The sequence below is a fragment of the Stegostoma tigrinum genome, chromosome 1 (assembly GCF_030684315.1).
Source record: "Stegostoma tigrinum isolate sSteTig4 chromosome 1, sSteTig4.hap1, whole genome shotgun sequence".
NCBI lineage: Eukaryota > Metazoa > Chordata > Chondrichthyes > Orectolobiformes > Stegostomatidae > Stegostoma > Stegostoma tigrinum.
The window spans coordinates 85853352-85880345 of record NC_081354.1 but is presented as its reverse complement, the minus strand read 5'-3'; the positions used below and the strand labels follow the sequence as shown (position 1 = coordinate 85880345).

At 40.9% G+C, this 26994-nt stretch overlaps 1 protein-coding gene across 2 annotated transcripts in view; it reads right to left on the bottom strand.

The window, feature by feature from the left end:
• The window catches only part of LOC125451438 (PACRG-like protein), a 75583-nt gene that overhangs the window by 5622 nt on the left and 42967 nt on the right, over positions 1-26994 (bottom strand). The window contains exons 1-5 of one of the 2 annotated variants that reach the window (XM_059646922.1): positions 23327-23409; positions 17394-17554; positions 7033-7100; positions 4846-4936; positions 1679-1813 (exon numbers count right to left, since the gene is read on the bottom strand). In XM_059646922.1, the coding sequence (XP_059502905.1) occupies positions 1679-1813; positions 4846-4936; positions 7033-7100; positions 17394-17534 (435 nt within the window). In that variant the 5' untranslated portion in view covers positions 17535-17554; positions 23327-23409. Of the gene's footprint in view, positions 1-1678; positions 1814-4845; positions 4937-7032; positions 7101-17393; positions 17555-23326; positions 23410-26994 lie in introns of those variants that run through there. The other variant, XM_059646921.1, reaches the window with a different exon arrangement.

The window sequence follows — 26994 nt, the reverse complement described above, 5'->3', positions numbered from 1 at the left end:
GTCTGCCCTGCCAAATCTCGGATGGGGAAAATCCCAACCGACAACATGCAGGAAATTTCTACATAACTAGATGTTAGGCGAGTAGCATGGCAATTAGGGAGACAAATGAACAATCAAAAAACATAAAGAGAGGGCAGACCTCAGGTGTTAGTATGTATGTGGAACCTGTGTTTGGATAAAAACCAAAAGACCCGTGGATGCTGTAAATCAGGAACAAAAACAAAATTGCTGTAAAAGCTCAGCAGGTCTGGCAGCATCTGTGGAGGAGAAAACAGAGTTAACGTTTTGGGTTCAGTGACCCTTCCTCAGAAGGATCCTGGTTCTGAGGAAGTGTCACCGGACCTGAAACGTTAACTGTGTTTTCTCTTCCACAGATGCTGCCAGACCTGCTGAGCTTTTCTAGCAATTTTGTTTTTGTTCCTGTGTTTGGATAATGTTGCTATGGGGCAGTGAGTAATCATCAATCCTAAAGTTTATCTGGCATGGAGGCTGGACTACACCTAATGTAGAATCATATCGTGGGGTAATAATTCTATTGCATGGACAGTGAGTTGGATGGCTAGCATTTGGTTCAGAATAACACAGCAGCGGGACTTTGATTCCAGTTTTGGCTGAGGTAGGCCTGGGACCTGCCTGCTTGTGTCAGTCCCAGAGAGTGGAAAACAACAGTAGACCATCACTGAAATTAAACAGCTGAGGATGAAGTATCAGCAGACAACAAGGCAAAGATCTGCCTTTGGGAAAAATACACATATATGGAATAGAATTCCATTCATTCATTCAAGTGCACATAATCCCTGCATCACCATGCAGTGTATTTGGGAATTAGAAAGCCGAAATAGTGCCTCATGAAATCTACAATTACTGACACAGCACATTATTGTCTGGTCTTAGGTCTAGTTTTGAGAGTGAAAACTAAGCTGAATAAAATGACCTATTAGTATGTAAGCCCAGGGTCCAAGATGAACATGCATGTCTTCCTAGTTTCTAGAGATTTTACTCGGTATAAAAGCGACAAAAGAATAAGACTGGTTATAAATTTGAAATAATTGCTACACTGGCTTCTAGTTACTATAATAAATATTTTACTTAGCATTTTATAATAAAAGTGCACAATGGCAAAGATACTATATGTTCACATCTAAATTAATAATTATAATAACATCAAAATCACAAGAATTAGGACAGAGGTAAGCCATTCAGTTCAAAGCTACTCCCATAATTCATTCAGATCACGACTGATTTGATGGTGGCCACTTTCTCACCTACCCATCATAACCTTTGACTCTCTTGTCAACCAAAAATCTACCTAGCTCAGCACTGGATTTTTCAAAGACCAAGCTTCTATTGCTCTCTGTACAAGCGAAATTCAAATACTAACAGCCCTCAGAAGAAAAAGTAAATCTCATTATCTCTGTCATAAATGCAAGACCCCTTACTTTTAAAATGTGTCTCCTAGTTCTAGATTCCCCACGGGGGGAAACAGCTTCTCAATATTTACCCTATAAAGCTTGCTCAGAACTTTAAATATTTCAATAAGGTTACCTCTCAAGCTTCTCAACTCCAATTTCAACAAAATACTCAAATGGATTACATATAAAATTATCAAAATGCAGGCATCAGTTGTTAAAAGCATGATGGACTTTGTCAGTTGTGAAACTTCTGCTAAAATATTTACCAGAGCGGCTTTTAACTTCGGAACCACCTTTGGAACGAGTGGAATAGCTTTCTCAGCAGCATCTTCAATCTCCAGCAATTCTTTAAAACCTTCCTTGGCTACAAATGTGTAAGGGTGTTTAGTTTCTATTAATCCCTGTGTGAAGTAACAGGCAAAACATTAACTAAAACTGGAGGCTGAATTGATAGCCAAATTACATTTGAAAAAGGCAGTGAGGTATATTCTTTAAAATGCAACAACCCCACCCAGTGGACAAAACAATTTCAATGCTCTGTTAGCATGCTACATACTTCAGTCGGCCAATACATACCTGTACTAAACCTAGTAATATCCAACACCACTGCCATTTGCAAATTCTACACAGTCACCCGAGGCTGGAATCGAACCCAGGTCCTTGCTGCTGTGAAGCAGCAGTGCTAACCACTGAGCCCTGTGCTGTCCCAGGGTCCTTCTCAACCCTCATAGCTTTTAATGTGGCTTCCATCACTCGATTGCTAAAGATAAGGAAGACTGAGGAGGAGGGTGAATTACTAGCTCCAATGTTGAGAATTTTGCAGCAAGGATCTCACCCCCCAGTCTACTGATAGCCTGTGCATCATCTCTGCGGCACAAGTGAGGATTGTAATGGAATACTCTCCATTCGCTTGGATGAGTGCAGCTCCAACAACACTCATTAAGCACTACACCAACCAGGGTAGAGCAGTACACTCGATTAGCACCCCTTCTATCATTTTTGAAATTCACTTTCCTCCACCATCGATGCAACGGCAGCAACGTGTACCATCTACACTGCATCAACTCACCACTCCATTGACAGCCCCGCCCAAACACTCAAACTCTACCACCTCAAGTGACAAGGGCAGCAGATGTTTAGGAACATCAGCACCATCTGCAGGTTTTCCTCAAAGTCACATACAACCGGCATTGGAGCTACAGCATTCCCACTTGTTAGCCAAAGCCTGGATGTTGTCCAGGACTCTGATTCTGTAGTCAATGGAATTTAGAATGATAAGGAGCATCTCACTGAAACCTACAGAATACTGAGAGGCCCGGATAGAGTGGATGTGGAGAAGTTTTTCCACTAGGAGAGATTAAGACCTGAGGGTGCAGCTTCAGAATGAAGGGACGATCCTTTAAAAGTAAAATGAGAAGGAATTTCTTCAGCCAGAGGATGGTGGATCCATGGAACTCATTGCCACTGAAGGTTAGGAAGGCCAACTCGTTGAGTGTTTTTAAGACAGTGATAGATAAGTTCTTGATTAGTAAGGGAATCAAGTGTCTGAGGAGAAGGCAGAAGAATGAGGTTGAGAAACAGATCAATGGTGGAGCAAACTCGATTGACCAAATGGCCTAATTGTGCTCCTATATCTTATGCTCTTACTGCGTTTGGAGATAGACTGCTTCTACATTTGAGCTGCGGTGAGTGGCGCTGAACCTTGTAGAGTCATCACTAACATCCACTTCTTATGTCATTCTTAAAACATCCGTAGATGGTTGGGCCAAGACGACCACCCTTGGTGCAACTTTGGTAGAGATATCCTGGAGTCAGAATGACTGACCTCCAACAACCACAATCATCTTCCTTTGTGCTGGGTATGATGCTAACCACCAGTTTTCCACAGACTCCAGTTTTGTTAGGGCTCACACTCAGTTAAATGCAGCCTTGATGTTAAGGGCAATCACTTTTACCTCAACCCTGGAGCTCAGATCTTTTGTTCATGTTTGGACTGAGCACGTAAGGAGGTCAAGAACTGAGTAGCCCTGGCAGAACCCAAATTAAACACCAGTAAACAAGTGCTGCTTCATAGCACTCAAACATTTTGTTGATGATTGAAAGTAGACTGATAGGGCAGGAACTGGCCATGTTGGATTTGTCCTGTTTATGTGTACACAACAGACCCGAGCAATCTTCCACACTGCCAGCTAGATGTCAGTGTCACAGCCGCAACTGGAAGACTTTGGCTAGGGACAAAGGGCAGTTCGGGATGGGCAATAATTTCTGGCATAGACACTGACACCCAAATTACTATGAATAGAATAAAAATGTAGATGAATGAAAGTAAAATCAGGAATAGAAAGAGAAATGAAACTGGAAAAGAATGTAGGATTGAGAAGGAGTAAAATAAGAGAAATGTGAAATATTTAACGTTTTGAAATCTCAATTCAGTATGTTGCTAAAAATGGGACTCCACATCATTTACAACCATGAATACACTTACAGGAACTTATTATTTAGACCTAACACTCCCTGACAAGTTAAATGAGGAATGAAATACAAATGCAGTAATTTCATTAAAATAACAGAGAAGTTACGTGCAGTGTAATTCCTGTTGAATTGCACAGAATTAGGTTTATTCTCACTGGAGTACAGTGAAAAGTTTACACATTACCACCAACGGCACCATCTTATGTACAAAAGGTAGCTAAGTACAGATCCTGGAGCACAAATTTAGGAAAAATAATTTGGAAATAAATAAATACGAAGTTCAGCATTATAGACCTTCAGAAGTACAAAACCATAGTAATAAATTACAAAAATAGAGATTAAAAAAATCAGAATAACAGTTCCTCCATGATATTAGGAAAAAAGAATTTAAAGAACGGCAATTTACGACAAAGTCCATTTAGTCTATTTCATGCTCTGGGCTTGTGCACCCGACTCCCAGCCCCTTGGAATCCTAGGCTGGACCCATCATGATGTCGAAGAAAATGGAGTAACAGACTGACTGAAACCGCTGCAAGGTGCAAGAAAACAGTAGCAGTAGTGTCCCTATCTCTGAATTAGGTAGCCTGGGCTCAAATTCCCCCTGGTCTAAACATGTGCAATAACAAGTCTAAACAGGATGATTGGAAAATATCAACAGCAGAACAGCATAAATTGTCAAGCAACTTGAAGGAATTTTCAGTTCATGGGACATACTACCACCACAAGTTGAAGACTATTTTAACAGTGCGTAGAATTCAAAGAACATACATTTTCTCAGTAAATTCTGGCCCAATCTTCCCATGCTGAGCTGGTGTGTTAGCTGAAGTTTTGAACTGCTTCAGAAAATGGCTGAAAAAATAAGACAGGTGTCTTGAGTGCAGTGCTTCAGGGATTGATGCTGGAGCCGTCATGGTTCAGTAATGTATACAATGAAAGCAATAATGAAATGGGTCAGTCCTACCTCAGCTAAAGTAGTAAGAAGAGGATCAAAGCAAACGGTCTCTGGTGGCTGATCCCATTGTAGTCTATGACTTACTGAACCATGAAACAACCTGTTGGAGAAAGATGAGCACGCAACAGTAACATTAGAAATCCAATTTTAAATCTAAAGCAACAGACAAATACTTCATATATCCCCAAAGAATTTCAAAGCATTTCACATAAGAAATCACTCATAAGTTATTGTTTAAAGTGAGGATCATTTTACAAAATGAATGGCCAATTAACTTGAGCAACAGTAAACTCTTGGACGACCTGAGGAGACGATGTCTGCTTTTATAACAATTAAAATTTACAACGTGGAAGGGAAAAAAAAATCACTGTCATGATTTTTACTCTCAATTATTATGTACATAATACCACTGGAATAGCTTTATTAATCCTACACCAACATGCAGCACTCATTATCAATATGGAAATGTTTACTTTCAGACTCATTAAGAAATAAAACATTGAACATTGCTCATTTTAGTCTACTGGGGTCAATGAAAAACAATAAACATTCTATTTGTTTTATCCACATCGGGTAGGCTGTCTCCAACTTCTGAAATGAGCTACTGCACTGTCACACATTTCATCCCAATTACCTTTAATTTTTAAGGAGGAATTCAAATTCAGTGGCAGCTTGGCAAAAAGAAATGGTTACATGTTTGTGTTGCTGCTTCTGTCTCTCTCTCACTACAAACAACCATCCCATTTGAGGATTTTGTAATGGGTATTTTGGACCTTTACGTGAATAGTCTGGAAAGGACTTAATGCCAAAAGATGAAGGGATGAAAGGTCATCTTTTCCCATCCAAGGCTACTTACACACTGCCTACCCAAGGGAAGTAATGTAGAACTGCTACTCTCTCACCTCACAACTTCAAGGCACGCCAAGCCCTCTATCCAGCATTAAGTGCCATTTGTACAGGTAAGGTTATGCAGGGTAGCTATTTAATGATTAGCTAGTTACGTAATAAGGAAGTTTCAGCAATAGTCACCTTTATTATATAATGTAGCTTCTTGGCTTTTGTTTCAATCTAGTGACATGTATCACATACAAATTAGAGGCATTACAAGTAAAATTTAATGGAAAATCCCAACAAATTTCCATATCAGCAGGGTGCCTTCATAAAATCTCCTGTCTGCCAGAATAGATCCTTCTTTGAATTTATTGCAACCAGAACTGTTGTAAAATAATAAAGAATTGATTACAGCTCAACGTAGTTTGTCAATTAAAATATTAAACTGATATTGATTGCATAATTAAGCTCCAGCTTCAATTTCCATGCATTACTACCTTCCAGCATTGCCCATCTGACAGAATCTGAAATCCCAATACACTGGATCAGGGGAGGTAGGGCAGACCTGTGCGGTTGAGGGAAGGGAAAAGATCTGTGAAAGCATGTGGAGCTGAACAGGTGGTTACGTGGAGGTTTCATTGTGGGTTGAAAAGCTATAAGGTCTGCCATTTTTAGAGCTGCAGCAGCAAGGCCTTTATGTAGAATTGCTTAGGTAACACCCACAATGTGAAAAGAAAATCCAAAGACACATAATGCCAGGTTATAGTCCAACAGGTTTATTTGAAATCACAAGCTTTTGGAGCTGAACCTGACGAACAGGCTACACTCGAAAGCTTGTGATTCCAAATAAACCTGTTGGAATATCACCTGGTGTCGTGTGACTTCAAACTTTGTCCACCCCAGTCCAACACCAACAACTTCCACAATGTGAAAAGGAAAACAAGATTTAAAGGTACCGTATGGCTGTTCACTCAGTCACAGCTTCACTGCAACTATTACTTCCTCACAGCTCACGATGCCAAAATTTTGGCTCAAGGCCCCACTTTGGAAAATCTGCGCTATAAAACGTGAACTTTTTTGACATTATCAAATAAATTAATTAAAAGATCTGAGAGAATCCAACAGAATGAACTGTCTTTTATAATACATATAATGAATTAACAATAATTTATCATCACACAAAACATCAAAAACTATTCAACAAAATTATGAGCCTATATTAAACAAAACAACAACTAAGGGATGATGCAAAGGCGTCTTAGATCACTCAATGATTTCAAGTAATTTCTGATGTTACTCAAACCCATCTGTTAGGTGATGCGTATAATCAATATCAGGTATCAATAATTCTTTTACAGGAATTACCTGCAAGGAATCTCTCTCTTAGCATATGCTGCAGCAAATACAGATTGTTGCTTCAGTGGGTCACTGAACTGAAAGAAACAGTCATTTTAAAACATGTCATTTTGGAGTCATTACAACAAAATATTTCCATATCCAACACAAAACTAAAGCAAAATACTACAGATGCTGGAGATCTGATGTAAAATGATGGAGAAACTCAGCAGATCTGGCAACATCTGTGGAGGGAGAAACAGTTAACAATGGGTCTCCAATATCACCCTTCGTGAGAACCTAATAGAATACTGAATAGTTACTCCAGGTAATAAGGGTCCGTGGTTTAAACTGTTTCTTTTCTAGACCAAAGAGTGAAGAGCCATTGCAGATACATAAATCTCATCCATAAAACGGTACTTACAATTAAAGTACTTGCTCTATTGTACTTGATGTTTTGTACTCAACCTGTTCAAAGATACTATTACACATTTTTGAAGTAGGTGGGACTTGAATCTGGGCCTCATGGTCCAGAAGTAGGGACACTACCACTGTTCCACAACAGCTCGCAACATTCTATTGCTCTACAATGAGTTTAATTTAGCAATCAATGAGTAGATGCAGCACTTTCATATAAGATACTAGGAGCTTAAGAAGAAGTTGTAATTTGAGAGGCTAATGATGGAGCACTGCAAAAGAGCAACATGTCGTGATTTGCAATTCAGGTGCATCTCTTCTTCATACAGGTAGGTGGACATTTTAAACTGCAAAAATAAAGAAACCTATCAACATCACACAAACAGGGCTAACGATAGTTCAAGTTAGTGGAAGATATTTGGCGTTTTGCAAGATTTTGTAGAGATCTTGAAGACTGCAACAGTGATGATGTCCTCTGGTTAGACAATGCTCAGAATGGAAACTGGAGTTTGGTACACATTAATCTGACAGCTTCATAAAAGTTTTACTTGCGTGTTTGTTTCTCCAGAGCAGTAAACGAACAGCAGTCTGCTGTAATAAAACTTATTCCTACTTTCAACCAGCAAAGTGCAGTGAGTAATCCTTGTAGAGACAGGGGACAAAAGCAATTTGTACTCCTATCACGGCAAAAATTTTGAACAAAACAGATACTTTTAGAAGCTAAAGAGGAGTATAACTGCATTTGAGCAAACTAAATGCTACTACTAAAGCCCAGTAAATCTCATTGTAAATGTTTAGTCTGCAGAATCTAGCTTCTGTGAACAATCACATCATTGAGCTAAAGATTCTCACATTGGCAGATTTGTTGCATGGCAATCCAATTACCTACCAACACACAAATTTGTCTCAGAACCCAGGTTATGCAGAGCATTCTGAAGGCTACAAAACCACTGTCCATAGGCTGACTCCCAAAGCAGAGATATGCAAGAACTATTTTACTTCTCAGCAGCTTGGGGACAGTAACTAGAAGTAAGCTGGATTCTCTGATAGATCAGCGAAGATGCTGCTTGCAGCACAGAGCATTAAGGAAAGTATTTGAGAGTGCTAATAGTAGGAGGCAGCACAGAAAGGTGGCTCAGGCTGTCCGACTGGAATTGATGGTGGCTGTCAGCTAACAAAACATAGTACCCATCACTCCTGAACCAGGCCTTGCATTCAAAGCTTAATTGGAATATGAATAAATCACTTTTATGTGAGATACTTGTGAAATGCAAGATTTACCCTATGGTAAAAATTGTAGACTCAAGGTAGAATCTCACTGCTCAGGCCAAGGCAGCTCTGACCGATTGGAAGGCAGAATAAGAAGTCAGCGGGTGGCTAATGTGAACATCACAAGCAAATTTCAGATTCTAGCAGGAACTTCCTGGAGGTGGAAAGTGAACAGTTCTCTAGAAGCAGTGTGCTGGGGGTAAAGGCAGGTTTGGGAGGGGGGGTGGGGTAAGCACCAGAGTTTAGGGAAGAGAGGCAGAAGACCGGCACCCAGAGCAGAGTTGTCCCTTAATTCTGCAACACTGACACTGAAGTCCTTCTGGGCTGTTAGGTGGAAGGGAAGGTCCACTCTCCCGTCTGGTGGAATTCCATGCATCTCTGTCTACAACCATGGTTCAGGGATTTGTACACACAGGCTTGGCCAACCTTGAGAGAATAGCCAACCTTGTGAATAGCTGTGAACAAGTGCTCTCACTGTGCCTACATAAGCAATGCACTGATGTGGTATGCATTCTGTGCATACGCTATAATATTAACCAGACATTAGGCCGATGGCACACAGATCGCGGTGGATTTGCCCCAACTCATGCTGCTCTCTCGTCAACAAGAGTACCAGCAAAGGCAGAGTCACAATGAGGAGGTTAAGGATACTACCCTCACAGGGTCGCCTTGATCTCTGTGATTGAGGAACTATCTTGTAGATGCCCAATGACAAAGGCCACCCCTGTGGGGTCACTCATGCAGCAGCCTCCAGTGATAATAGCACCTCAAAGTGAAGACAACCACCATCTCAGCCACAAACACATGCAACTAAGCAGGCTCACTGAAGGGGAACAGTAAAACCTAAAGACAAATCTACATCATCCATTGGTGTAAAGAATGTGTCTATACCAAGCTGTGCCTTCAGTGCAAGTGGTCTCAGAGGCAGCTGAAGGAGAGTTCCAGATCATGAAAGTGCCTGGATTAGATTATCTCGGAACAAAAGACAAAATAGCTGCGGATTCTGGGAATCAGAAACAAAAACAGAAATTGCTGGAAAATCTCACCAGGTCTGGCAGCATCTGTGGAGAGAAATCAAAATTAACATTACGGGTCCAGTGACCCTTCAAACATTACTCTGATTATCTCGAACACTGATGTAAACCAGATGAAACTAGAGGCCTGCCCTAGCCTGCTTGTCTTTATGGCTGTGGAAACTGTATTCTGAATCTTCCTCTTCTTCCAATAAACTGTGCTGTTCCAGGAGCTCACCCACTTCAAAGTCGACACCTGCCTATGCAGCCAGGTCATAGAAATTGCAGAGCACCACCAAGAGAACCTGGCAGGAGCATACTGCAGGGCACCCCTCAACTGCTCCAGGCAGCAGAATTGCATCTTGAGAAGTCTACTGAATGGTGGTGCTTGTGAGTAGATAGTTTCAGTTTTAGTAACATTGTGCTGCAGTCTCAGAACCCTACAGTGGATAGCTAGAATCCATTCACAGAGTTAAAGGAGGAACATACAGTTCTGGCAACCTGCCTATTGAAAGAGCCAGTCATAGTAGTTCCTAGGAAGATCACCAAACATGTACAGGAAGCTCTTCTTGTGCTCATAGGCCACAGGGAGATTAAGGGAGTGGAAAGACTTCTATTGATGAATCACTTTGATTAGTCAGCCAACTGACTGATGGACACATAGATGCAATCGTTGATATCCTGCATAGATACCTTCTTATCAATCTTTTTCAGCGATGTTATTACACCTCTGCAGCAGGTTACACTTGAACCTGGGCCTCCTGCTCCAGTGTTAGGCACACTACCACTGTTCCACAAGAACCCTCATAACTGGTTTATCATTGAATTGTCAATGTCCATGCATTTGGTCTGTCCCTGATCAGACATGCAACTTAGGTATTCCCATCAAAACCCCAAACAAGCCCTCAACTAGCTAGAGATAATGGGAACTGCAGATGCTGGAGAATCCGAGGTAACAAAGTGTGGAGCTGGATGGGCACAGCAGGCCAAGCAGCATCTTAGGAGCTAATAAGGATTAATTAACTTCAATCCCAAACTGTGTTGATTGCCAGATTCTGCCTTTCCCATCCTGAAGAAAGTAGCTGGCTTCAGAAATGATTGCAGATAACTAGCACATCAGCTGAAAGCACTACTTTTAGCTCCAGTCCATCTCCATTCCCAGGGGGTCGTCTTATAGTGCAGCGGCAGCATCTCTATCCGTGGACCAACAGACTCAGGTTGGAGTTCCATCTGCATCAGAGGTGTGCAAATACACCACTGCACAGCCTGATTAGAAAAATAGGTTCATACAGAATTTTCCATCTCCATTCAAGCAACTGTCAGAACCTCGAATTTTTGCCCCTTCTTCACCAGATCTTCTGGCGATGCAAAACCTTCTGGCATTGGTTTTGTGAATGCAAAGACATTGCTTGATAAAATTAAAATGTAAAAAAGAGAATTCGGTATCTATCAATTTGATATGCATTCAGGGAATCATAATCAGTTTGGAGATATAACAAACTGCCAAAGGTATATTCTCTGGAGACAGTAATCTGATTTTTTTCTTTGTTCATGTGGCAGTAGTCCTGGTTCACTTAAGTTCTCTTTATTCTTTAAGGAAACCTTTAATTAGCCAATGCACAATCTTGCCTTACAGGTGCCACATATTTGGATGTGGAGGAAAACACCAAATAATAACCAACATTAAGTTTAGCAGCGTCTATGCAGAAAGAAACTGTTAATGTTCGATTTCAATACAACTCTTCTTTAGAAATAGACTTGGATTTGAAAGAAAAGTTATACTGGACTTGAGAGGTTAACTCTGTTCCACTCTCCACAGATGCCATACCACCTGCTGCATGTTTCCAGCAATTTCTGTTTTTATTTCAGATCACCAGCTTCCAGAGTATTTTGTTTCTATTTTACAGTTAAACACAGAGTTAGCTTGGGATGCTAGACCAGTGGTTCAGGTGGTAATAAGTGGAGTCACTTAATCATGAATGGTTTGAGATCGACAGTTGGAAGTGAAATCAGCTTAGTTATCACCACTCATGATATAAGAAGCATTCAGTTAACGGGACAGAATCAAGTGAAAAAGGCAGCTCTGTAGCAAGGGCCGTATTGATTCAACTAAAGCTTTCAATCCAGAATAGAAAGATCAAGCTTTTGTGCTCCTGAGATGCTGCTGGGCCTGCTGTGTTCATCCAGCCTCACATTGTATTATCTTGGATTCTCCAGCATCTGCAGTTCCCATTATCACTGATAGAAAGATCAAACCACCTGTTTTGGGTTTTGTAATTAAACAGATTCACGTTTACACATACTGTATAAACTTGAAGTCAGTTGATGTCTGAAACTGTTAATTTGTCATCCTAAGGAATTACTGTTGAAGGAATCTCATCAATTTATTATCTCAGATCCTGTGCTCCTGATAGCTGCTAATTATCACATAACAATTCAGCACTGACATACAGTGTGACACTGAGCCGCTATTTGTTTTGCTAATACTGTACATACATAATCAGTCGCTCAACACATAGGTAACTCTGATTATACTTACATATGGCTGTTAAACATTTGTGTATGCAGTCTTACATTGAAGCTGTGATAGTGAAAAGTCACCATTGTTCCAAAGGATCATAGGGCTCATTGGTGAGACATGACAGTTAGTGAGTTTAACCTGAGGCTCACCAGGCCCCAGGTGAGCACTGAAAAGGCAGAACCATCATGGTGACCTCAGTGGAAATCGAACCCGCACTGTTTGCATCACTCTGCATCGTAAACCAACCATTCAGCCAAATAAGTTAACCATGCCAACATCAATTGTGGAACATCAGAATGGCTGCATACATGCAGCTTCGAAGGAACCTTGCTAAGAAGGGCTTTAACAAAAGTATTCAATATCAGACGGTTTGGTTCGTTCAGAAAACCAGGGATAAAATGATCCCCACAGTGAAAGAATTGCGAAGAAAGAGAAATTAGGCCATGGGGGTTTAGGTCAAAAACAAAAAAAATTGGAAATCACAGTGCTGGGTGTGTATTATAGACCCCCAAACAGTGAGATAGAATTAGAGGAACAAATTTGAAGACAGAGTGCAAAAACAATCATTGTGGACATAACTACCAAAACATCAACTAGTATATAAACAGAGTAACAGGCACAGAGGGCACAAAATTCTTGACCTGCATGCAAAGAGACCTTTTGTGTATAGCACTTAACAAGCCCTAGAGAGAAGGCAAAATTCTATATTTAGTCTGCAGAAACGAGCAGTGGTAGATGACTATTTTGGAGATAGTGATCATAATACCTTTAGACTTTGCATCATTATGGAAAGGGACAAAGATAGAACAGGAGTAAAAGTTCTAAATTGGGGAAAGGCAAACTACATAAAGCTGAGAGATAATCTCGCAAAAGTAGAATGGTTATAGCTACTTTGAAGAAGTCAGTGGCATATCAGTTGCGGGGGGGGGGGGGGTGCACAAGCAAAGTTATATAGACACAGTTTAGACATGTTCCCACAAACAGAAAAGATGGTACTGTCAAAATTAGAGTCTCTCAATTACCTAGAAGCAAAAAGAACAAGATGTAGCAGACTAATTGGGCTTATGACAATCTCAAAAAAAGTAACACATTGGGAAGTTTAGAAATAATGATAAAGTATAGAGGTTAAGTGAAAAAGGAAACTCAGAAAACAACAAACGGATATGAAAAGATATCGGCCTGTAAAATACCTTCCAATTTTCCTTCATTTTCAGTATATTAAGAGAGACAGGATAACTAAGCAAGTGCTGGGCCACTTAAGAGCTATCCATGGTGGATGCTGAAGATGAAGACAGAGTTCTGAATGAATGTTTGTTTCTGTCTTCACAAATGAGGCATAATACAGACATTCTAGTTAAAATGAAGGAGTATGAAATTAACACAGTAAGAATGAAAGTGCTGTAGGGACTGGCCTCTTTGAAAGTGGATAAACCACCATGGCTGGATGAATTCTATTGCAGGACTCAGAAATTTGGAGCGTAGAAAGAGGGCATTTGATCCATTGTGTCCATTCTGATCAAAAATTTGACGACACTAACCAAACTTTCCTGCTCATTGCCCATAGTCCTGTAGGCGATGACAATGCACGTGAATATATAAATATTGCTCAAATATTGAGAGTTTGTGACTCAACTACCCTTTCACGCAGTGAACACCCACCTCCCACTTCCTTCTAGATGGAAAAACCTCACTCATCAACTCCCATCTGAGCTTTCGCCTCTTATCTTAAGTCTATGCCCCTGGTTATTGACTATTGGAAAAAGTGCTTTCCAATCCATTCCATCTGCGTCCTTCACATATACCTCCATCAAGTCCCATCTCAACCTTCACTGCTCCAGTGAGGACAATCTCTGCTATCCACACAATTCACAACCCCAAGCTGAGGCAGTATTCTGACAATTTTCCTCTGCATCCTCTCTATTGCAATCGCAGCCTTATTATGATGTTGTGACCAGAATTGCTAATAGCATTCCAGTTGCGACCTAACCAGCATTTTATACAGTTCTATCACAATCTCCCTGCTTTTGTACTTTGTACCTGGTCTAATGCCTAGGGAAGCATTTCATTTGCCTTCTTAACCAAATTAATTATTTGCCCTGCTATCTTCAGGGATTTATAGATATGCACATTAAGATCCCTCTGATCTTTACTACTTTTTAAAAGGTCCTGTTCAAAGCAATCCTTTGCACATTAGCCCTCCCTAAGAACACTGCCTTACACTTTTCCAGCCAAAATTCCATTTGCTACTGCTTACCCACCTGACTGCAGTTTACAGCCATCCTCCTAATGGTTCAGCACCCTAACAATTTTTGTGTCACCTGCAAATTGCTAAATCATATCTCCTATAATTATGTCCAAATCATTAATGTGTACTACAAAAAACAAGGGCTCCAGCAGGAAGTCCTGTGGAACCCCACTGGAAACAGATTTAGTCACAGAAATATCCCCTCTACTTCTGGCTTCTCAGTCAATCTTGAATCCGACATGGCACTTGGCCTTGGATCATTCGGGTTCTTACTTTCTTGCACCAGTCTGCCACAAGGGCCTTAAAGGCCTTGCTAAAGTCCATTTGGGCCATAGCAAATATTTTACCTTCAACCACAACTCCTAATTATCTCAGTAAATTTGACTGAACTTGTCTAAGATGACATTCCATTTAAAAAAAAATCATGCTGACTACCCCTGATTAATCTGTATCTCTAGAAGTTCAGATATGAAAGGAGACCAGGGAGGAAATAGTGGATGCTCTGTGGATAATTTTCCAATTGTCACTAGGTAAGATATCAGAGAATTGGAGGTCCATAAACCTTGTACTCTTGCTCAAAAGGTGCAAGGGAAAGCCACATAATTATAGGCCAGTCAGTCTGATCTCAGTAGTGGGTCAATTACTGGAACCAATATTGAGAGATGTGATTAACTACTATATTAATTTAGAGGCACAGATTAATCCAAGATACTCAGCATGGCTACATTAAGAGATTGTAAATTTCTGAGGAAGTAACAAGGAGAATTGATGAAGGTGGTGCAGAGGATGTTATCTCCATGGTTATCTATGATTTAACAAATTCCCACACAGTAGACATACAAAAATTGAAGTCCATGGGAAAATTGGGAATGTGGCCAGGTAGATTCAACATTTACTTAATTACATAAAGCACAAGGTGATGGGTGTCAGGTGTTTTTGCAATTGGAAAGCTGCTTCCAATAGTATTCACAAAGGCTCAGTTTCTTTACCTTGCTGTTTGTGGTACACATTCATGATTTAGGCTTAATTTTGGGAGATATAACTGATAAATTCTACAGGCAACACAAAGAATCATATGGAATTTAACTCAGAGACCTATGAGCTTATGCATTTTGAAAGGGCAAACAAAGCAAGGGGATGAATTATAAATCAAAGAGTATTGAAAGGGGTAGAATAACCTTGGAGTACATGTGCACAGACCCTGTAAATGGATGAACAGATAGATAAGGGGGTAAAGAAGACATATTGGTTGCTTTTCTTCATTGGATGAAGCCTCAAATACAAGAACATGGATGTGGAACCCATAGAAGACATTGGCTAGGCAACAGTTTTGATACTACTTCTCATTCTCATTTGCTAATTACTTTAAATCTATGCCCTCTCCATGCATCACAGAAAAGTTACAGCACAGATCATCGGCAGTGATTTTCCCACAGACAACTTCCTACTGGCTGTCACTATATAATTACAGAAGATTCACAAGCTCTCGATGCTGCAAGCCCGATCAGATAGCCAGCAGGTCGGGAATCTCGACTGCCCCACTGAGGGTGCTGGGCATCAGTGTATGCCTCAACATGGAGGCTGCTACGCCAGCCAGCATAGCAGTAAGCAAATAAAACAAGAACTCAAGCTAACAAGTGTAAATGAATCCAGAGGAAGCCCTCTGTAATAGACTGATCTCACCGTGATTGCAGTCGTGCGTGTTCGGGTACGAGAGTCATCCTGACCCAGAACACTCCTCCCGCACCCCTCCCTCACCCATTTTCACCTCCAAGCCCAGCATCACAGAGTTGCAAATTTTGGCTTCTCTCTTCATGCATGTTACCAGGCCTGGTGAGTATTTCCAGCATTGTCTGGCTTAATTGCCGTCAATCCAAACCAGTTAGCATAGGAGGCTTGTCAAGTTGAGTTCTTTTTACACTAATTACAAATGCACGGCATCAACAGGCAGGTAACTGGCAGTAACATTTATTTAGGTAAGCGCTTACAAACGTGGAGGATCACTCTACAAAGTCCACCTATACGCGGCGTATTGCACAGTGATGCTCTCCGAGAAGGGAACTGTCCTCCCTTTATGTAGGATTCTACATCACAGTCAGTCACGTATGCAAGATACAATTTTTGTACTTCTCCATTGTTATCTGCTTAGCATCAGTGATCGTAAGTGACATAAATCACTTATCATCGGAAGCAAAGTTCAGCTGCCCAAAAACATGTACATAGTTCCTCAATTCTCAACTGCTGCTCTAGACAGTACTGTATCTTTTTAGCTTTAGTTCAACATTTACAGACAGCAGAGTATAATTAGATTACCACAACTGTCTGTGAGACAGAGGCACCCACGGCGCAGCTTAGTACCTAATTTCTCACATATTCACCCTTTACCATTTCATGCCCTGGCTGACCCAATTAGGCCCCATTCATTACTAGAGTTAAGCTGGCAAGAAAAAGCCAAGACGGCTCCACAGTAAGCTTTCTTCTGGTTCCTCAAACATTTGTGACCACACATGTCCAGTATACCAACTGGGGTGGTTATGATACTGGATTTTGAATTTTTTTTTTATTTTGGACAATCAATCTGTACAGAGTCTGATGCTATTGAAGACCTATAGTAAAGGCTCTGAATGTACTAAAGACCCTGCAATTCACCCTGATAATAAACCAACATACACTTCAACTTTTGGGCAACTGGACCTTAGACATTGTACTTCTAACAAAATCAACCTTTCTCAAAAGAAATTTTATTTATATAGTGCCTCTAGTATTCATTGAGCCTGACAATCTTACATTAAAAATTAGTAGTGGCTTCTGAAATCGTACATCATCCAGTTCTTCAACACCGCACTTTTCAGTTTAAACTTCATTAGCCATATTACAATTATAGTTATCCTTAGATAAAGACTGATGGAAACATGTGGAAACTTACAGGATTGATAGTTTTTGGATTTAGCCGGTCACTGGGCCTGGGATATGGTTTAACAGTGGCAGCTGGAGGATTACTTGCTGCTGACTCAGCTGTCTTCTTTCTCAGTACAACTTTGGGCTTCTCCTGAGATGACAACGACATTCTTTTCACATAACTTACAACTGCGTAGAAGAGAAAAAAAAACTATTTATTCTTAAAACAAAAATGCTACTTCATGCTTTTTGTAGCTCTGCCACACGGCCTGAGAGCCAGTTTCCTCTCAACAGTCAGGCAATGTCGATCCAATATGATTAATGATATGACAAATTTTTGCAAGTGACCATTAGGATTGCATTCAGGTTTCTCCTCATTTCAAAAAGCATTCTATAACAATTGGGGGAAAATGGAGTCTTCTCGTAAAAGATTATTTCATTTGGTTGGAAAGCTGACAATCTACAATGCTCCAAGGGAATGAGGGCAAAGGTTGAGAAATTTAATCTCATTGTGGGAGCAATAGATCCTTGTAAATAGGACAGATTTCCCATGGTTATGTCATCAAGAATATCATATAACTGTGTGATTTTAAAGGATGTGCAAAAACACATATCTTCACTTCACAGTTTCACAATATTTTTAGTGTACAGGAGGAAGCCATTTGGCCCATCATTTCTCCATCAGCTCTCCAAATGAACGTGTCCCCTAATGTCGTGCTCCTGCCTTTTCTCCGTAACCATGTTCATCACTCCTTTACAAATAAAAGTCAAACTTCCAACTGAAAGTATCAACCAAAATTTTAATTTGCCTGAGGCGTATTCTCAGGGAGTCCATTCCAGAGTCTAACTACTTACTGTGTAAAGCAATAAATGCTGGAGATCACAGCGGGTCAGACAGCATCCGTGGAGAGACAGCAAGCTAACGATTCAAAAAAATAGATGACTCTTCATCAGTGCTGAAGCTGAAGCTCTGATGAGGAGTCATCGAGACTCGGAACATTAGCTTGCTCTCTCTACGGATGCAGTCCAACCTGCTGTGATCTCCAGCATTTCTTGTTTTCAGTACAGATTCAGCATCAGCAGTGATTTGCTCCTATTCACTATGTGAATAAGATTCTTTCTTATATTGCTTTTGCTTCTTTTGCCAAGTATTTTAAATATGTTCCTCTTATTCACAATCCATTAGTAAGTGGAAACATTTTCTCCCCAACTACTCTGTTCAAACTCTTCGTAACTTTGAATAGATCTAACAGATCTCTTCTCTTCTCCAAATATCAACAGTCCAACTTAAGACAAAAGAAATAGGAACAGGAGTAGGCTGTTCAGCCCCTTGAGCCTGCTCTGCCACTCAACTGAATCAGGAATGATCGGACATTTTTCATGTCCATTTTCCTACCCTTTCCCATAGCCCTACACACAAGAATTCTACCCACACAGCTCTCTGAGGCAAGGAGCTCCAGAAACTGCCCATCTTCTAAGGGAAGAAATTTCTCCTCAGCTCAATCTTAAATCAGCACCACTGAACACTGCCCTCTGGTCCTAGTCTCTTCCATGAGGGGAAATATCCTCTCAGCAATTGCCCTGTCAAGCCCCTACGCAATCCTATGTTTCAACGGGGTCACTTCTCATTCTTTGATACTCCAGTGAGTGGCTTCAGTCTGTTTAGCCTTCACTCAAAAGGCAAATCCTCCATACTGGGGATCATCCTGGTGAACCTTCTCTGAACTGCCTCCAACGGTATAATATCTTTCTTTAAATAAGGGGATCAAAATTACTCACAGTGCTCCAACTGTGGTTTCACCAGCACCTTGTACGGCTTCACTAAGACTACCCTTATACTCCAACCCCCCCACCCCCCGAAATAAGGACAAACATTCCATTAGCCTTCCTGATTACCTGCTGCACCTATGTGTTAGCTTTCTAAGTTTCATGCACAGGTACACCCAAGTCCCTTTGTGTTGCGGCCTTCTGCAGTTATTTTCTCCAAGTTCTTCAGTCTACGTTCATTAACTTGTGAGATCACTTGCCTTCTTTCTGCTCTGTGGTGCCATTTATCTGGTGGTGGGACATTGTACCCACTGTTTCTGTGACCTTGCTCAGTTAAGTTTGGATCTCTTGCTGTGCCATCAGTCTTTGCAGGTTCCTTCTCTTCTGACTAATTTTTCAACTTGAAAGACATCCACTAAAGCATCTGTAAATCTGGGAATGCACCATGCTGCTTACCAGTTCCCAAGGATACACATTTCTGACTTATTAGTACAAAATGCTGCTGCTACCTTATGAAAAATGCATGTCCCTTTAATCACATTTGGTATTTTAAACACTACTCAATTATTTTCTCTCCAAAAGTGGTAAACTAACTGCCAATTCTGCTACATCAGGTATTACTAAGACAAACTTATCCCAAATAGACTATTAGATCCTTCAAACAAAATATGATGTGGAAAGGATAACCCATACCCTCAACCACTAACCTGCTAATCTAAAATAAATCAGAGACTGAAAATTCCTAAGCAATTAATTCATAAATGTACTTCACCACAGTTCTAATTTTAGCAGCACTATGTGCTGTTAACTGCCTCAATTCTCTAGAAACAGTGAAGTAAATGGGATTGTGAGATTGCCGAATGTAGCCAAAGTATAAAATCAACTTTTTCTTCCAGATCACTCAAGGGGTCAAGTTGTGATTTGAACTGTTCTCTGTCTGCTGGACCTCCACAGACATCCAGGAAACTCTTGCAGGCAGAAAAAGGTTACAAATCACAACTTGAAGGAATAACAGATAAACATTAGAGATAATGAGAAATGCAGATGCTGGAGAATCCGAGATAACAAAGTGTGGAGCTGGATGCACACAGCAGGCCAAACAGCAATTTAGGAGTACAAAAGCTGATGTTTTGGGCTTAGACCCTTCATCAGAAAAAGATGAAGGGTCTAAGCGCGAAACATCAGCTTTTGTGCTCCTTAGATGCTGCTTGGCATGCTGTGTTCATCCAGCTCCACACTTTATTATAACAGACAAACATTATCTACCTGTTGCTGCTAATGCCATGGAATCAATCCCATAAACATAGAACATAGAGCATTACAGCACAGTACAGGCCCTTCGGCCCTCAATGTTGTGCCAACCTGTCGTACCGATCTGAAGCCCACCTAACCTACACTATTACATGTACGTCCATATGCTTATCCAATGACGACTTAACTTTACAAATGAAAATTCCAGAACCTCAAGCACAAACATAACAAATTCACTCCAAATCCAAAGAAGCAAGGCTTCAATTATTACCCAATTCCCAGTTGGCCTGAAAATGGTGGACCACTGCAAAATCTGTTAAGAGTCAAACACATACTGTGGGACTCAAGGCACCTGCAAGTCTAATTTTTTTTTAGATAGAGGTTTAGATTATGCCTACCACCTGTGTGAAACACCAAAGAGAAAGACTGCTTTCAGGGAAGGAGGTTATTGACAGCAGGAAAAATGTTAGGCTTACTCCACATGTTCAAGGATCATTCCTTCCTCTGGCCCTGATGACCTTATATGAATCCATTTATGGTTTGCTAGAGGTGAGAGTTTATATACATACATGATGCACCTAGCAGTGGCACTGGCACTTTGAAATAATGCCATGAGATCTTTTAAATTCATTCAAGCAGACAGGTGGGGCCACAGTTGAACATTCCATCCAAAATGTGGTACCTTCACACTGCAATGCTCCAGCAGTACGATACTGGAGAATCTTCCTTGATTTTTGTACTCAGGTTCTGTGCAGGTATTGAACCCACAACCTTGTTCGCAGAGGCAAGAGGTATTGAACATTCATCTCACCCCTATGAGGTTTGATTTCTCGTCATATTGGAAGTGGCACTAATTGCTCATGTACTGAGACTTCCATGATTTGGAAATCTAGTTAGATTTATTTCTGCATGCTGCGCTGCTCTCCCATGACTGAATGTATTCTTAATGTGCCCAAACATCAACGCCTAATTCACAATTCATTTCTTCTCTGTTCCAAAGAGTTAATGAACTTGAAGTGTTAACTCTACTTTCTCTCCACAGGTGCTGCCAAACCTAATAAGCTTTTCCAGCAAATTCTGTTTTTGTTTCTGATTTCTAGCATCTGCATTCTTAGGGGGCAGTGAACATAACATTATAGAATTCACACTGCAATTTGAGAGGGAGAAGGTGGAATCAGGTGTAATGGTATTAGATTTGAGGTAAGGTAACTACAAAAAGCACCAATAAGGTTAGGAGTAAATAGTTGGCCACAGTTGATTTGGAGGGAGCATACAGAAAAGGCTGTGGAGCAACAATGGTAGGCGTTTCTGGGAGTAATTCAGGAGGCGCAGCGGAAATTTATCCCAATGAAAAGAAACATACTGAGGGGAGGACAAGGCAACCATGACTGACAAGGGAAGTCAAGGACAGTATAAAAGCAAAGGGCACACAGTATGAAGATTAGCAGGAAGCCAGAGGATTGGGAAGCCTTTAAAAACTAGCAGAGGATAATTTAAAAAGCAATGGAGGGGGGAGAAGTTAAAATATGACACTAAGTTAATTGGTAGCATAAAAGAACATTGCATGAGCTTTTCTAGATATATAAAAAGTAAGAGCAAGGCAAGGCTAAACATTTTCAGGCTGGAAAATGAGGCTGGGGAAGTAGTAATGGGGAACAACAAAAAAGGGCAGAGGAACTGATTTGGTATTTTGCATCAGTCTTCATTGTGGAAGACATCAGTAGCAATCCAGGTCTCAAGAGAGTTGGGGGCAGAGGGGAGTGTTGTGGCCATCACAACGGAGAAAATTCTGGGAAAGCTGGGTGGATACACTACTGGGACCAGATGGACCACATCCAGAATTCTGAAAGAGATAGATGAGGAGATTATGGAGGCATTGGTGGTGATTTTCCAGGAATCATTAGTCAGGGAGGATCCCAGGGGACGCCTGTTTAAGAAAGGTAGGAGGCAGAAGACAGGAAATTATAAGCTGGTCTGCCTGACCCCGTTTGTTTGTAAGATTTTAGAGTCCATTACTAAGGAATGCTTGGAAGTGCACAGTAAAACATTACTTCATCAAAGGGTGGTCATGCCTGGCAAATCTGTTAGAATTCTTTGAGGAGATAACAAGCAAGTTTGACAAAGGAGAGTCAGTGGCTGTGATCTATTTGGATTTTCAGAAAACCTATGACAAGGTATTGCGCAGGAAGTTGCTAAATAAGGTAAGAGCCTATGGTTTTAGGGGCAAGGTACTGGTGTGGATAGAGAATTGCTGACTGGCAGAAGCACAGTGTAGGGGATTTTTCAAGATCGCAGGTGACTAGTGTTGTTCCACAGGGGTCAGTGTTGGGGCTTAAACTATTCCCATTATACGTTAGCGATCTGGACAAAGGCACTGAGAGGATTGTTGCACAGTTTGCAGATGACACTAAAACTGGTGGACACACAGATAGTGTTGAGGAAGTGGGGAGGCTGCAAAAGGACATGGACAGGCTAGGAGAGTAGCAAAAAAAGTGGCAGATGGAATTTGTGGGAAAAGCATAAGGTTATGCACTTTGGTGGAAAGAATACAGGCGTAGATTATTTTCTAAATGGGGAAAGGCTTTAGAATTCTGAAGCACAGAGACTTAGGAATCCGAGTTCAGGATTCTCTTAAGGTTAACATGTAGGTTCAACTGGCAGTTAGGAAGGCAAATGTAAGGTTAACATTCACTTCAAAAGGGTTAGAATGCAAGAGCAGAGATGTACTACTCAGGCAGTATAAGGCTCCGGCCAGACCACATTTGGAACATTATGAGCAATTTTGGACCCTGTATCTCAGGGCATTGGAAGGGGGTTCGGAGGAGGTTTACAAAAATGATCCCAGGGATGAGGGCTTGTCACATGAGGAACAGTTGGGGACTCTGGATCTGTACTTGATGGAGTTTAGAAGGATGGAGGGGGGGAAATATCATTAAAACTCACAGAATACTGTCAGATCTGGATACAGTGGATGTAGAGATGTTTCCACTAGCAGGAGAGACTAGGACCTGAGGATACATCCTCAGAGTGAAGGGGTGACCTGCTGGAACTGAGATAAAAGAAGATTTGTTCAGCCAGAGGGTGGTGAATTTGTGGAACTCATTGTCGTAGAAGGGCTGTGGACGTCAACTTATTGAGTGTATTTACGACAAAGATAGTTACATTCTTGATTAGTAAGGGGATCAAGGATTATGGGGAGAAGACAGTAGAATGAGGTTGAGAAATATATCAGCCATGATACAATGGTGGAACAGATTCGATAGGTCGGATTGCCAAATTGAGCTCCTACATCTTATGTTTTTAAACATATTCAGCACAGCCTCCTAGCTGTTGCACTCTATGCCCATATTGATAAAACTCAGGATACTGCCTGCTTTATGAACTGTTCTCTCCACCTTTTCTGCCATTCTGGGGCAGAAATAATAAAACAAGTTTTCAAATGACATCTTCTGACAAAAGAAAAAACAAAGGGTCTTATTTAAGGTTGCCACGAAACAAACTAATGAAAGTGAATATTCTGGTCACATTGTCAGACTTGAAATTCCTCAAAGTTTTAGTCACTTGAATTATATTAAAGTTAGGCACATGAGAAAGCAAAGGAAATTGAAATCTTTACCACCACTGCTAGATATCAAACAAAATCAGGGCTACTGTGCTCTTAGACCCTTCCATGAAAACGAAGCTGTCACATAGGGTGAGTATTTATTAAAAAGTCTACCTACTTCAATGTGATCCATCTTTGGAAAGCAATAAGCATCACAACTATGGCAGTGGCGTGCATAAGTGCAAAACTATTCCTTAATTCTGTGCAACGCAAGTCATAATTTCAAAAGACAATTCTTTCAAAAAACTGACAGAGAATAAAAATCATAAGTTATGCAATGATTTCTAGCAAGACAAGAGATTTGTTGTTTCATCTTTCCAATAATGATTTTTAACAATACTTGATGACTGCACTTTGCTGTCACATGGATAACATCAAAAAAGGTCAATGTACTGGTTCTTTAAAATACCCTGACAACAACTTGGACTTATATCGTACTTCTGACTCAGAACAATTTCCCAACATTCTTTCACTGGACTACATTTAAGAAACATATTATTTCTAAGTCAGTGAATAAAAGCTTGGTCACAGTGCCAGGTTTTAAGGAAAGTCCTGAAGTATAGAGAGAGATGTGGAGACAGAGTTTTAGGAAGTCTGCTCACTGTTGGAGTAATGGAAATGGGGCTGCATAAGAATACAGAATTGGAGAATGTAGGGCTGCAGGAGGTTACAGAGTTAAAGGGAAACAAAGCCATGCAGACATTTGAACATGAGAATTATGATTTTTAAACTGTCACATCGTCTCACCAAGAGACAATACAGGTCATGAGCATAGGGATGGTTCATAGGTGAGTGGATTTGGTGCAAGTGATAAGAATGGAACCAGGAAATGGAAGTCTCACTCAACTGGGCAACAAAGAAGGGACAATGGAGGAGGACGCTGTGATCAATCATATCTAAGGTACAGAGAGGTGAAAAGGTAGTTGGATAGTGTGCCACAACCAATCACAAAAGATGTAATTTGTGATCAGAGCTCTCTGAATAAGGGTCTAGGCCCAAAACGTCAGCTTTTGTGCTCCTGAGATGCTGCTTGGCCTGCTGTGTTCATCCAGCTCCACACTTTGTTATCTTAGATGTAATTTGTGACTTTCTTTCAGGGCAATTCAGGGCTATGCTAGGGGCAGGAGTGGAAACTTGACTGTAGAAACCCAGATATGGAACCACACAAAAATGTGATAGTGATTTGAAGACATACTTTGGGAGAATAAAGAGAGATTAGAGATAGGGCAGTAGTTACTAGGTGGCATGGTGGCTCAGTGGTCAGTACTGCTGCCTCACAGTGCCAGGGACTCAGGTTCGATTCCACTCTCGAGTGACTGTGTGGAGTTTGCACGTTCTCCCAGTGCCTGCATGGGTTTCCTCCGGGTGCTCTAGTTACCTCCCACAGTCCAAAGATGTACAAGTTAGGTGGATTGACCATGCTAAATTGCCCATAGTGCCCAGTGATGTTTAGGTTAGATGGGTTAGACGTGGGAAATACAGGGGTATGGGGAATGGGTCTGGGGGGATGCTCTTCAGAGGGTTGGTGTTGGGCTGAATGGCCCGTTTCCATACTATAGGAATTCTGTGATAAATTAGTTAGGACAGAGGCGTCAAGGTGAGTTGTTGGAGAAAGGAAATGGTAAAATCAGATTTAAATGAGGAGTAATACTAGAGGGGAGGAATCTGTTAGTATTATCAATTGGAATGGGTGAGAGAAGAAAGGTTATGTGGAAAAAGATTTAATAGGAATAGGATCAAAAGAATTTCAATTCTTTCAATGGGATGTAGGTGTCAGTAGTTAGGCTAGCATTTATTGCCCATCCCTAATGGCCAAGAAGGCAATTTGGAGTCATTGCTGTGGGTCTGGAGTCACACATAGGCTAAACCAAGGAAATTCCATTCCCTAAAGGATATCAGTGAGCTAATAGTTACATGATTGCCATTAGGCTAGCTTTTTGTATTCCAGATATTTTAAAATTGGAATTCAAATTTCATCATGTGCCATAGATCATAGAATCCTTACAGTGTAGAAACAGGGTCTTCGGCCCAACAAGTCCACACTGGCCTTCAACGCATCCCACCTAGACCCATTTCCTCTATAACCCTCCTAATCTACACATCCCTGAACACTATAGGCAATTTAGCATGGCCAATCCACCTAGCCTGCACATCAATACTGACTCTTGTTCACAGAACATTAGCCTGGGTTTCTGGATTACTCGTCCAGTGACTTTATTACAATTGCACTAGCTCCTCAGAATACAGCGGAGGAGATAAGCTCAGATAAGGAATTAGAAGGAGGCAAGATTGGAGCAAGGGTAGTGGCTTAGTGGGTAAGCGAAAGGGAAGGATATGACAGGGGCAATTACACAGATGGTCTTAATCTTAATGGTAAAGAAATTCAAGAGTTCCATGAGCTCATTGGAGGTGAAGATATAAGGAGCAGGGGTAGGAAATTCAAGCAGAGAGTGAATTACAGTTGGAAAAGAAAAGACACGTATTCTAGGTTGATCCTGGAATAGTGAGGGGCTCGTGCACCGGGTATGATGCATCTAGCCGGGTTTGATAAATAGAATATTTGTGGGTCAATTATTTTTAAGTCTTTTTGACTGAACAAAGCAAGGATGTGTCCCATATGGAGGAAAAACTAGGATGAGAGACAACTGGCCCGAAAGAATTCTCCAACACCTAAACTGCACTTTACTTCATCATATGTAACTACAGTGGAATCAACCATATTCAAGTTTTTTTTTCAATTAACAAAAATATCGTCAAAGATTAAGTGTCTTTGACCATCTGTCAATGATTCAGACAGTGAACAAGGAAGAGTTCAGGAGCAGCACGAAACAAATAAACAAAATGAGGAGATGGGGGCACGGAGAGAAATTAATCCATCAGAAATCTTTCAATCAGTGAGCTCTTGTAGTTAAACCACTCAACCACCTCTCTGCAGCCCTGTTTCTCGTCTTCTTATAACAACTCCTTCCTCCATTCATTCCCTTTGTCCTTCCCTCCCTCCCTCATT